General features: G+C 48.3%; 1 protein-coding gene across 1 annotated transcript in view; it reads right to left on the bottom strand.

Moving 5' to 3' along the window:
• SHC4 (SHC adaptor protein 4) overlaps positions 1–9,133 on the bottom strand; it is a 108,794-nt gene extending 99,661 nt beyond the window's left edge. Inside the window, exon 1 of the mRNA XM_006192322.3 lies at positions 8,549–9,133. Coding sequence (XP_006192384.2) covers positions 8,549–9,133 — 585 coding nt within the window. The remainder of the gene's footprint in view (positions 1–8,548) is intronic.
• Positions 9,134–13,467: the final 4,334 nt, after the last annotated feature.

Genomic DNA, 13,467 nt, shown 5'->3' with positions numbered 1-13,467 from the left:
GGCTCTCTGAGTTGAGAAGGCTTGACCCCTGTCTCGTGGGTGTCCCCAGCCCCAGGACTCTGTCCTGCCGCATAAGAGAAAGAAGCCCTGGTATGCTAACCAGGAAGAAGACATTCTCAGCTTCTCTCCCAGGAATTCTGATTGGGAAAATGAAAGACAATGTCCCAGGTGGGACTCAGCTACCTTCAGGGGCAGACAGGTGGGTGGGACTGTGGTTCAGGACCAGGCTCTGGTCACCTGCTGACACGTGAGATGGCCCGCCTGGTGCTGCCAACTCTTCTAAGAAGCCAGAACTTCAGAGTTTTACACGGAAATTTTTGGTTTTTAAATGTTGGCCCTAATCCAAAAGAATTTTTTTTTCTAATTTGACCAAACAAAACCTGTCACTAAACTACTGGTTTCTGACCTCTGTGTTCCAGATTCTCTTCTGAGTAGGCACTGCCTGTCCTATGCGTCCTTTCCCCTCTCCCTCTCCCAGTCCCAGGAACCTCCCACAGGCACTTATCACACCCACAGGCAGTATCATTTCCAACTCTTCCCATGAACTGGTGGCATCTTCCTTCAGAATCCTTGGCAGCCAGTGTCTGACCCTCTCCTTCGAGCCCTTGTGCAGTGTTGTCCTTCCAGCATCACCCCTGTGGTTGCTGGCTGCTTCTGGATTTCCCATGAACTTGCTTCAGCCCTCTGCCATCCCTGTTCTTCAGGGGCATACGTGGATGGGAAGGCGATGGGTTGTGGATACTGGTGTGTCTCTGAGCTAGACCTGCATCCTGGCCAGGCTCCAGGGAAGTGCAGGGCCTCCAGAGGGGAATGGCTGCAGGGGCAGCGAGGGAGGCTGGCTTCTCAGCAAGAGGCTCCCAGAACAGGTAAAGATCTCAGTGGGCAAATGGAGGTCTAGATGCAGGGGTGCCTCCTGCCTTTAGGAGACTATCTGCCTCTGCTAATTTCCCTTTTTTTCCTAAGTTCTGGTGGTTAAAAGAGATGTCACACAAATGGGAGGAAATAATTCCAGCTAAAACTGACAATTTGGCGGTGAGGTTATTATATTTCCTTCTTGTTTCTTTCTTGAAGTAGACATAGAAGTGGCTTCTGCTAGAACTTAGGAAAATCCTGGCAGATTTGACCTGTTGTTCTTACTCTCTTCAACCTTCACACATCCCTTGATCTGACTGGTCCTTGCCCACCCCTCAGCACTAGAGCATTAACTGGAAGAAAGAGTTTTAGAGATCACCAGGTCCAAAACCTTCATTTTGCAGTTGGGGAAACAGGCTCAGAGACGTGAAGTGACTTGCCCCAAGTCATACAGCAACTTCACGATGGAACCCAAACAAGACCTCCCAGTAGTGTCTACAACACTCTATTTTTGACCTCTGTCTTGCTTCACCTTTCCTCACTCCCCAAACTAAATATGCTATGCCAAAGATGTCTACTTGATTGAAATACCGAGTGTATGTCTTTTTTTAAAGACCAGAATGAACACTTTTTTATCTAGTAGGAAAACTATCTTTAAAAAGCAGTGAGAGAAAAAAGAGAGCGAGGAAACCACAGTGCATTGGCTTTGCCAGTTTTACCCTTCTGTTTGCGGAGGTCCCTGTGGGTGGCACCTTGTCCAGGTTAGACCAGAACTTGTACAACGTGCACGGACTGGCCCCATTTCATTCATCTTCTGAAACCCTTTGGGGTCATTTCCCTAGTGTGGCTTTTCTCTCACTTCCATTTTCATATTACTTTAAAGCCAGTACCATGTCATCACCTGGATTGGACTGAGCCAACCCAGTTTCCCAGTGTGACAGTTTGACAGTTCCATCATGAGGCAGAAGGTCACCTCCATTAGCTGTGGGCACCTGATCCACACCACTCAAGTCTGCCTTTATTTTGCGTAAACTGTGGGACAGTCTCATCAGGGGTTTCCCAGAGTTAGAAATCTTCCTCTTTCAAGGTTAGAATTTACCAGACTGTCCATGTGTATGGCAGGGCCTTTTTCTCTTATCACTTTTGTCCAGAGAGAACAGAGAAGGGTTAGCTCTTGCTGCTCCTACAGACCTCAGAGTGGACGCCAAGCCCCAGCATGGTGGGATCGGCTAGACCTTGTGAGCTGTGCCGCAGTCCCAGAGTGCAGGCCGCCACCATTCAGCGGGGCCTGCCCCCCACCCCCACCCCCACCCCGCACCTGCCCGCCCTCCACGCCCCGCTGGAATCCTGCACTTGGATGCTGCTCCCCATGACTCCTCTCTCACCGCCTCTCTAGAGTGGACCACCTGTGCCCCTGCCAGTGTAACGTTTCTGCTTTGCAGCTGAAGCCAGCTCAGGGTTAGTAAGAGAATGCCAAGGACATCCCTTCTCCTCTCTACTAAGAGAAAGATGTTAAACATTATTTCCCTCAGGACACCATCCTGAATCTGTTTTCTAACCAAAAGAGATACTAAGAGAAGGAGATTTCAGACCAGTAGGAAAGGAAGGAGACCTGGAGTCTCAGGATCTTAGGTAGCATTTTGTTCAAACTTCTGGTTTTAAATATGGGCAGATGAGAAGGTGAGATGACTCAGCCCAGGTCCCACAGCTGGTCGGTGTCAGAGCCGTTACGTCAACCCAGAGTTCATAATTCCCAAGCCAGCGCTCTCCTGCAGAAGGACAGCTGGTGCAGACAGAACACTGCAGTGCCAGGGCCCACATCTAGTGGGAGCAACACAATGGCCAGGACTAGCTTAAAGGCTCAGTGTTAGGGTACAACGTCAGCCAAGGGAGGACGGATGGTAAGAATACGCTGCGAGATTTCTAAAGGAAGTATGAAAGGTCATATTTGCACACAAACCTGATGAGTCCAATACCTGAGAAAAGTCTCTGTGGGCAAAAACACTGCAATAAATGTTCGTGGGGACTGTTACAGGTTGAATTACATTGTTCAAAAAGATAAGTTGAAGCCTTAACCCCCAGAAGCTATGAATGTGGCCTTATTTGAAAGTTGAGTCTTTGCAGATATAAGCAAGTTAAGATGAAGTCGTAATGGATGAGTGTGGGCCCTAACCCAATGCCGTGCACCCGTGGACCCACAGGAGAGAAAGCCATGTGAAGATGGAGGCAGAGGCTGGAAGGATGCACCTACCAGGCAAGGGATGCCAAGGGCTGCTGGCCGCCACCAGAAGCCAGAAGAGGCGATGAAGGATCCTCTCCTTGAGACTTCAGAGGGAGCATGGCCCTGCCCATAGCTCGGTTTCAGACTTCTACCCTCCAGAACTGAGAGAGAATAAATTTCAGTGGCCATAAGCCACTCAGTTTATGACACTTATTACAACAGCCCTAAGATACTAGTACAGTCTGTGGAAATGGCTGGGCTGGGTGGGGCTGAGGCGAGGAGACTGAAATCATGCAGATGAAGGCAAGAAGGCCAGGTCTATGGGTTGGCCCTGTAACGAAGCTCTGCTGCACAGCGTGGTCCTTCACGTGTGCTACTCCGTTCACAACCCTGCAGGGATGCCGGCCTTGCTCGGAGGTAAGGTGAGAGGGTGGGAGGGAGACAAGCACTGGAGTGAGACAAACCTGGATCTGAATCTGCTACTTACTTAAGTCGTAAAGCGTGGGGTAGACAACACACTCATGGGGCTTCAGTGTCCTCACCTGGAGAAAACAGCCTCCCTCACGTTATCGTGAGAACTCCCGCGCTTACCTGGGGCAGTCCTGTCAGGGTGAGTTTCTTTGCCTCTGCTTTTTTTAGTCTTTGAACTAAATTGTAGGCAACCTGGGGACTGGATGTGGGAAAGGAAACTGACATTTAAAGACCTCCCATGTGGAGAAAGGAGCCTTAGTGCTTGAAATGCTGGTGACTGGACTGCTCTGTGTTATACACGAAAGTTAGGAGAGTCAATCTGAAGAGCTCTCATCGCAAAGAAAAAAATTTTTTTTCTTTTTCCTTTATTTTGTAACATGTGAGGTGTTCACTGAATTTTTGTGGTAATCATTTCATAACGTATGTAAGTCAAATCATTATAATGTACACCTGAAACTTACACAGTGCTGTGTGTCAGTTATATCTTAATAAAACGGGAAGAAGAGAAAAAAATGTTGGTGATGGGGACACCTTCAAGGCCATACAGACCAATTCTCTCACTTTAGAGATGGGGGCACTGGTCATGCTGCATGTTCTCCACACTCACTGCAGACACTGCCGGGCACCTGGGAGCGTCCACATGAATGTCTGGTGCTGGATGAAGTTGCCAGGCAACTGGGAAGAGCCCAGAAAGAAATGAAATTAACCTTATGGTGGGTACAAACATCACCATTTGGCCCCATTTAAAACATTTCACCCACATCACTACTTTGCCCAGACCCAGTCTGCCTGTCCATTTCTGACTAGGTATCTCTCCAGGAATGGTTTGCTAGACCACCTTCCCTGAGAGACCTTCAGCGGGTTCAAGGTCTGACCTAAATGAAAGTTACTCAAAAATAGGTGCTCAGGATTCATCAAATAGTCTCAGCTGTATAACTGATTCTACATCATGAGACCAAAAAAAGTCATTTTAAAAAGGATATTTAACCCAAAGTCAACTCTAACTTAGGGTAGACAGCAAATACAGTCCCTACTGTGAAGATGAAAGATGCAAGAAAACAAAACAAAAAGTAGCTCTAACTACGCCATTTTTACCCAAAAGGAAGACACTACCCACCATCTTCACCCAAGTAACTGACTTTCTAACTTCCCTGCTTTATTGTTCCCTTGCACTTATTTCACGTGACATATTATCTTTACTTGTTTATTCAGTCAAGGCTCATTGCCACTCCTAGAGTGTAAGCTCCATGAGGGCTCAGACCTGGTCTCCTAAGTCACTGATGTATCCCCAAGGCCTGGAACAGTTCCTGTCACTTAGTGGGTTCGCAACACATATTTGTTGAAAAGATGAGTGAATGAATAATGAAATAAACTTGGGAAAGGAGAGGAGGAGTCACATGATGTAGACAAGAAAGTAGAATATATGGCTGCTTTTTGCCTCCAGGACTTGCCCCTGTGTCCACCAGCCATCAAGAATCACTGAACACTTCACACCTGATAGAACAGCCTTTCTCAAAAAGGAAACTAAGTGTTGGTGAGGATGTGGAGAAAAGGGAAAACACATATACTGTTGGTGGGGCTGTAAATTGGTCCAGCCACAATGAAAAACAGTAAGGGGGTTGCTCAAACATTTAAAAATAGAACTGCCATACAGTCTAGCAATGCCACTTCTGGGTATTTACCAAAGAATTCAAAACACTAATTCAAAAAGATACATGCACCCCTCTGTTCATCGCAGCATTACTTACAGTAGCCAAGATATGGAAGCAAACCAAGCAGTAATCAATGGATGAATGGATAAAGAAGGTGTGGGGTGTGTGTGTGTGTGTGTGTGTATGATTATTAGCCATATAAAAGAATGAAATCTTGCCATTTGCAACAACATGGATGGACCTTAAGAGTATTATGCTAAGTGAAATAAGTCAGATCGAGAAAGACAAATACCATATGATTTCACTCATATGTGGAATAGAAAAAGTAAACTAAATGAATACACAAACCAAACAAAACCAAACAGATACAGAGAACAAAGCAGTGGTTATCAGAGGGGAAGGGGCAGGGGCAAAATGGGTAAAGGGGGTCAACCGTATGGTAACAGACAGAACCTATATTCTGGTGGTGAGCAAGCTGTAGTGTATACAGAAGTAGAAATATAACGTTGTATGCATGAAACTTAGATAATGTTATAAACCAAGGTTACCTCATTAAAATAAACATTTTAAAAAAGAATGTCTCCCTCACGTCTCTGCTCTGATTCCACCATCACCAAGCAACCTTTGCTTTAAATCTTTCTATGTGCATTTTTCCACAGATGGGATCACAATTGTGATTCACTTGGCACAATATTTTTTACTGTAAATTAATAGGTTAGCATTTCATTTTTTTAAAATGGGTTCACATCTAAAAGAATTCTGAGGAGCAGAATCTCAACCAGGATGAAAACCTGTGGTGAAAGGAGCAAAGAATAGCACAGGGGACGTGGGTTTGAGATCTGACTCTCCTTTCGACTCACCTGTGTGGTCTTAAAAAAAGTCACTTCTCTGGGCTTGTTTCTCCAGAGAGGCATTGAATTTGATAACTTCTGAGTCCCTTCCATCTTGCAAAGTTAGGGTTCTATAAAATTTAATAAAGTAGGTTCTTCCATGTATTTTGACTTCCTAACAGAGGTGTTAACTGGAGTCTCATGTCACTGTCCACTAGCAACACAGGTTGTCCATTAGCTCATGTGGGTCACGGGGTCAGCACTTTTCCCCGGGGTCAGTTACCATGGCCAGGAAAAGACAGAGGGTGTCCTCATTAAAAATCTAAAATGCCAGCGGAGACCCTCCCTGGGGAAAACAGAGATCGCACAGCAACCCTTTCACAATGACAACTGTACGGGAGTGTGGGTGTGGGGAGATGAAGGAGGTACAAGAGGGAAGGAGAGGCAAGGCACAAGGTAGAGGATGTCCAGGCAGTGGGAAGGCAGATGCAGAGCAGGGGTGTGCGGAGCCACTCGTTTTCCCATTAGGGCTTGGCAGACGCTTAAGCTTAACAAATGAGAATCGCTCATGAAATTTTAGTAGATACATGAAACTCTTTCCATTGTGGGCCGTGTCACCTTGAGAGAGGGAGGACAAGAGCTGAGTGTCCCATCAATGTATCTTCCTTGCAGGTTTTAGTTATCAATTCACCAAGGCTGCCCCTAGCCTGCTCTCCCGGCCACCCTCCCAGCATTCATTATTTGGCCTTCTTTGAGATCTTAATTGTGTGTTTGTGGCACAGTTATTGGACAATCTCTCAAATGTCTACCTTCAGGTCAGACTTCCCGTCTGAGTGCTAGTCTTATACAACTGCTACCTACAAAGCACTACCACTTCGAGATCATTACTTCAAACACAGTATGTCAAAAGCAAACTTGGCATGACCCCCTTCCCAGCTCACTCTGTTTCTGTCATGGACATCACCAATCCCATTCTGAGGCTTAATTTTGAAGTTATTTTTACTCCTCGTGACCCTTTACCAATAATCATCCACAACCTCCATAAACAATAATCTCAGCAGTCTACCCAGTGCTTAGTAAATGCTCACCATTCTGTGATTTGTATTCTGATCTGAAATAATCCCATCAGTCACCCAAGATGGTAAAGGCTTCTCACAGAGGCCCTTACATTCCTCTTTTCCCTCATCTTCACATTAAGCCATGTTCCCATCCACTCGAGCCTAAACTCCCAGAGTATCTTTCTTACCGGCCTCCCAAGCTCTAATTTTTCCCTGCTTTAATCCACCTCAAATAAATTCACAGACTGATCTTTCATCTTGAAACAGCTTTCAAGTCATAGTTGGCCTACAAACCTATGAGGGTTCCTGTTTACAAACTCCCCATTGGGCATTTTAGAGCTTTGGTCAACTGCTGCCCTCCTCCCCAGGCTACCCAAGATCTGCATTTGTCTTTATTCGACTCGTATTTGTCTGAGCACCAACTACATGCCAGACGTGCTCTCTGTCACTCACTACCCTCCAGCATTCCCCCTCTTCTTCAGCTAAGCTCAGCGTGATGCTCCCTGAAGCCCCCACAGTGACATAGGCCTTTTGGACTTTGCACATATTCTGGCCCTGCTGGGAATCTCCCCCTTTCTGCCAATAAAGATCTGATAGCTCTTCCAAGATGTACCTTCTCCTGAAGGTCTCCCATATGAATGAAGCCCAGACTACCAGCACCTCACCCTTTTTCTGAATTCCCTCAGCATTCTCACACTAGATGTCTATTGCTAAGTATTGTTCTCTTACTATTTCACATGCGTGTGTTGGTCTCCCCGATTGAAATGTGAGCTCTTAGAAGGGCAGAGGCCAAGAACAGAATCTTCTATTCTTCTTTCACCCAGATCTGGAATGGGCAAAGGCAGATGCAAGGCCAGTAAGGACCCTGATTTTGCACATAGCTCATGGACAAGGCCCAATTGCTACAGCATAGGCAATAAAGGCAAGAAAAATGTGCACCTAAGACTAGCTCCGAGCACAAGGCCAGAGACTCAGCCATGTTTTGAGAAGTGTTTGTTAAATGCTGAATTCTGTTTTAAAAAAGAATTCAAGTCCCTTACAGATCATATATTCCTCTAGCACAAAAATCTCTACTGAAATGCTATGGCCAGTATAACCTACTGGGTCTCAATCACTAATCAGATTTGAAATTCTTGAGTCTCCTTAGCCAGAATGCTCAATCCAGTGGGCACATCTCAGCTGTCTCTATCAGAGGTTGCCCCTCCACCTGGCAATTACATGCTACAGCTAACTATAAGTTAGCAGCAATTCATGCCCTTTTGTAAGCTGTGTGACTCCAATACAAGCCAGTTGTAGGCAAACCTGTAAGCCCAGCTCCCCTCCTCCCCTTGGTCTAGTTACACAATGTCTCGTGCAAACCTTTCCAAACACGATGTCTCACGCAAATGGCCAGGTGACGTGCAGCACCTTGCAGAAAGCAGAGGAGATGCCCTTGTAGGAGTGCAGAGGGGGAAATGCACTTACCCTCACATAGTAGTTCATGCCCATCCCCAGCAGGTGCTGCAGAAGGTGCCTGTCCTGCCTGCTCCCAGGGGTTGGCTCCCCAGGACCAGGAAGGGGGTGGGCATCAGGAGTTAAAGAGGTCGCCCTGTGCCCCACCGAGTCCTGCTGAGGCAGAGGTGCTGGTCCAGTCCTGTTCAGACTGGTTTCAGGGGAAGCTGGGCTGCTGGGGGCCGGGTCCTGGCTTTCTTGGAGCTTCAGCCGAGGTACCTCTTTGGTACCCAAGCAAAAGTTTTTCAGACTCAGCAAGGTGGATGGGTTGGCCAGCTTTACACTGGCCATGCGAGGGATCAAGGTGCACAGTGGGGTGGGGCTCTCCTGGGACGCCGAGGTGGCATCTTCAGCCGGCAGGTGAGGTGCCAGGGCCGGGTAGGGAGGCTGCGGCGAGCCCTTGTTCCCGGCGGAGGCTCCGGGGCTGCCTTCGTCAAGGGATGTGATGGACTCGTTCCGAAAGCGGCTGTACTTGGCCCTGTGCAGCATCCCGGGGTGCCCAAAGAGTCCTACATACAGCACGAGTCCTGCCAGGCTGTCCTGACCGCGTTCTCGCATAGCCTTGGCGGTGCCGAAACAGGATACTGTTGCATAAATCGCCTTGTCTGATAGATAAACGGAACGGAAAAAACAAATGCCTCCACTCCCCGGGCAACTCGCGGCAGCCACCTCTCTAACTCTGCTCTCGCCCTCGCCCGCCTGGGCTCCGGGTCCTCCGGGTGACAGCCTGGGGGAAAACGCCTCCAGTCCCTCCCTGGCCCAGGCGGCGGCACTCGGTGTCCTCGCCTTGGATTCCTTGCTGGGAAAGCCTGCACCCAGCCTCGCGGCAGCGGGGATCGCTCACCACCAACTCTTAGGCACGGAACCGGGCGGAGCACCGGCCAGCCGGTCCCGCCGCATCGCGGGCGGTGCAGGAGCCCTGCAGAAATATTTAGCGCCCCCCACCCCCAGCCGCCCCTTCTGCACACAGGAACTTTCAAACCTGCTCCCTCCGGTTCCCATAGGGCGGGGCAACGACTGGCCTATTAACCCTTTCTGTGTTCCAGTGATTGCTCATTTAAAAAAAGGGAAAAAAAGAAAATGTATATATGAGCCAAAGGCCCTTCTGCCTGAGTTCATTTCTTCTGATGGCTGCCCTCTCTTGGAAGATCTTGTCTTGATCCCGTCTGGGCCACAAGCCAGAAGTACTAGTGGCAGGAGCTGCTCCGCATTATTTCACGGACTTGTGATCGCTCCGTGTTCCTCAGACCCCCTCCCAGCCTGTCCACCCGGGCTCGCAGCTCTCCTCCCTCCCGGACTCCTCTCAGAGCTTCTTTCAGGAGCCTATCCGCAAACAGAAGGCTGAGATGTGCAGGATGATACGCAGAGTGTTGAAATTTTTATGAATGAACTTTGCTGAATGAATTTCTCTCTGTGTGTGCAAGCTAATAAATCTGTGAATGAAGCTGAGAATAGCTGTAATTGACTGATGGTCTCAGGGGTGCTTGCTTTTTATCCAATCAGGCAGCAGCTTGATGACTCATGCACCATAAATATACTAAACTAATAGCCAGGAGAAATAAAGCTGGAGGGAGAGAAGGGAGAGATTTTATTTTGTGATATCCGATGAAAGGGTTAAAGGGAAAGGCAATATTTATTATAAATCATCTGTAAGCCGGGCAGCAGCAGGTTAAAAGGTCTGTTTTCTTTTTTGTCAAGATGACAGGGAAAGCCAAGCAGAAGAGCTAAAAATTAGATCCATTGTTCCACGGATATTATTAGGACATATGGTACACAACTCCCGTGGGAGGCCCGTGATGCATTTTTCTTAGAAACATAGTTCTTTTTTCATTGATTGCTGGTTCCATCTCCCGTCTGGTGCAGCTTCCTGTACCTATCAAATGCATTCTGAAGACGTGATGACAACTGCAAGAGGTTGAGCACACAGGAAGCCAGGAAGGGAGCCGAGACAGGGAAATGCAGGTTCTTGTAGGAACAGAGAAGAGGAAACGGCTGAAACACCAGGAGGATGTGGAAATCACATACCAGAAGAGACAAGAAAAATCTCTGCTGAAGGTTCCATTTCTCGATGGGCCAAGACTCTTGTATCTGAAATGGTTCATTAATTCAAACGTTAAAACCGGCAGCCACCTTCATTGTCTTATTGCCCACAAGGCAGCATTAGGCTCATGTGTATTCATGACTCGGGTGGCCTGAGCTCCCTCAGGATCCAAACACAGATTCTGAATTAAATGGTTCCTTGTGACTGCCACGGAAAAGGCATCCTCCCCGCCTTCCTGCTCCCCCACAGAAATTATGCACCTTTTCACATCCTGTTTGCCAAACCTGTTAGGATGGTTTTTCCTGGGGAAGGCCTTTTTGTATCTTCATAAATCTTCCCTTCAGTGCTCACTGACCTCCTCTCTGCCCTCACACCTCCTCCTGGCAAACTCGTGGGGCGTGTCTAAGCCAGCTGGACTCCATATCCCTGGGGCTGAGGAGGCAAGACTGTGAAGTAATCTTCCCCTTTTTCTTTCTTCTCCACCTCTCTCTTTCCCCACCAGGGGTCCTTTCCTTGCTGTCACAGACCCCATGCTATGCTTCCTTGAGAAAGTTCCTTTACCTCTCTGTGCCTGAATGCCCTCATGTTAGGAGCAGCCATCTAATGAAGACGTTATAAGGGCTCAGGAGATAACCCTAATCCTTGAAGAGCCCTTGGCACCATGTCCACCCAGTGCCTGCCTCCCCAAGTACCTGCCAGGCAACACAAAGAGAAGCCCTTTGAACCAGGGTCACCTGCCCATGAAGCTGGTACTCTTACCCCATACAGAGTAGAGTCTACACCATTCTAGGCAACTAAAAAGAACAATTAGCACAAAGGAGGGGAAACTGAAAATGCCAACACTGTCCCCCCCAAAACTCCAATTTCCTAACAACTGTGTGGGCCTGGAGAAGGAAGGAAACAATGGGAGCCCACCTGGCTGATGTGAATCTTGGCTGAGGCCTTCATGGCTGGAGGACAGGGTGCTCGGGGGAGCCAACTCACCCAGGCAGGCACTGTGCCGGTCAGACTCCAGGGGCTTAGACCAGTCCACACTCCTCAGGAGGAGAGAGTCCTAGAAAGGCTTGTGTGTGTGTGTGTGTGTGTGTGTGTGTGTACCACATGGGACCAGATAGGGGGAGAAAGCAGCCATGGGCACTGTGGGCTGCTTCTCTGTACCTGGGGATGCTGGAGAACTTGGTTCTTATAGCGTCTCTGCTGGGGCCTTTTATGAGGGTAAAAGAAACCAGATATGCAACTGGGGGGTGAGAAATGGGCAGCTCTCAGCCCAAAGGCAGAAGATGAAAAGCTGCTCCAATAGCTCCAGAGCAGGCTTATTAACTGAGTAGCTCTCCATTCCAGGAAGGTGGGTGGGCCAGGCAGATGGCTTCCTTTTCCCCAGGATATTAGAACATCCTCTTCAATTAGTAATGATGAAAATAGTGTTAATAAAAGCTACTCATTACAGGACAAAAGACCATTTACCTGCATTCACATTCAATCACTAAAGCAACTTTTGGAGGCTGGCACTGTTTTCATCGCCGCTGCCTTACAGACATGGAAAATAGGCCCAGAGCAAGTTCAGTGACTTGGCCAAGGTCCCCTGGATGTTGAACAATGATGCCAGGATCTCTCCAGCAGCTCGGCCCGTCTGCAAAGCCTGGGCTGCTGCCTCCCAGGGCATCGGAGAGCTCAAGCCTCCATCCCAGAACTGTCACCTCCACGCTGCGGAAGAGATGGTCAAGGCACCGAGTTTGTTGTAAGCCACTCTGTTCCCTGGCTTGTGCAAACGCCACAGTGGGTCTAGTGTGGAGCCGAGCGCGGACTCGCTTCAGCTGCGTGACCTTCCCTGCTGGGATACCCGCCAGTGTGTGCAGGAACCTAACTCCCACCACCTGGTGCTCACTAATGTTACTTTTCTCTCCCTGCTCCTCTTTGGAGAGCATAACTATAAAATTCATCCTAAAGCCTTCACAGGATTGCCACGAGTGAAAATATGAATAATAGATAAGAGAAACCATTATTGTCATTAAACCATCAGAGAACATTAACCCCTCTCTTCCCCACCCCTGGAAAGCAGGGTTCTGCTCAGACCATGGTGTCTGCCTCCTCTGCTTTGAGACACCCCGCTTCCAAAGGCGCCTGCTGTGAATCAATGTGCCAGCTTAAGGGACAGCCCCTGGCTGGGCTCCCTGGGCAGAACTGGTAGGTTCAAGGAACAAGAGCTGGGTCAGTCTGGGCCATGATGGAATTAGCCAGGTACTGCTAGGATTTCCTAGAGGAGGTGGGGAGAAGGAGAACTGCACAAAAATGCCCGCCCAGCTTTGCAAGAGAACCCATTGTGGGGTTTAGGGTGGAGGAAGGGTATGCTAGAGAGTATGGGGTGCTGTGGAGATAGAACAAGAGAGAAATAACCCTGGGGGATCGTGGGCCAACTGCTACTTTCAAGCAGAGTGGAGCAGGTGGCCACAGAGTGCTAGAGCACAAGGACTTACTCCAGCCACCAGTACCATTTCCATCACAAAGCAGACCTACCCCAGAAGAACTGTCACTGGAAAATAACTACTCCCAAAGATTTTTCACTGAGGGTCAGCCTGCCCAACAGCCCATCAGATAGGGACGAAAACACTGCTGAAGACCAATTTCAGGGAAAACATTTCCACAAGACAATATTTATATAAATCTCTTGGCAGAGACCAGAAGTACCATTTTAAAGATGGGGATGTGAGATAGTGAGGATGGGTTGAGTCTCTGAGAGTCAGGGCTTCGCTTCGAAAAATGGAGGCAGGTCAGTTCCCCCAGAGTAGTCATTAACTCTGAAAACAACATCTTCTTTTTGCCTCCTGAACCAAATGTTTCCAGTTTTCCCCCA

The sequence above is a fragment of the Camelus ferus genome, chromosome 6 (genome assembly GCF_009834535.1).
Source record: "Camelus ferus isolate YT-003-E chromosome 6, BCGSAC_Cfer_1.0, whole genome shotgun sequence".
In the NCBI taxonomy this organism is placed as follows: domain Eukaryota; kingdom Metazoa; phylum Chordata; class Mammalia; order Artiodactyla; family Camelidae; genus Camelus; species Camelus ferus.
The sequence above is the reverse complement of the archived record's forward strand: the minus strand, read 5'-3'. Positions and strand labels throughout refer to the sequence as shown.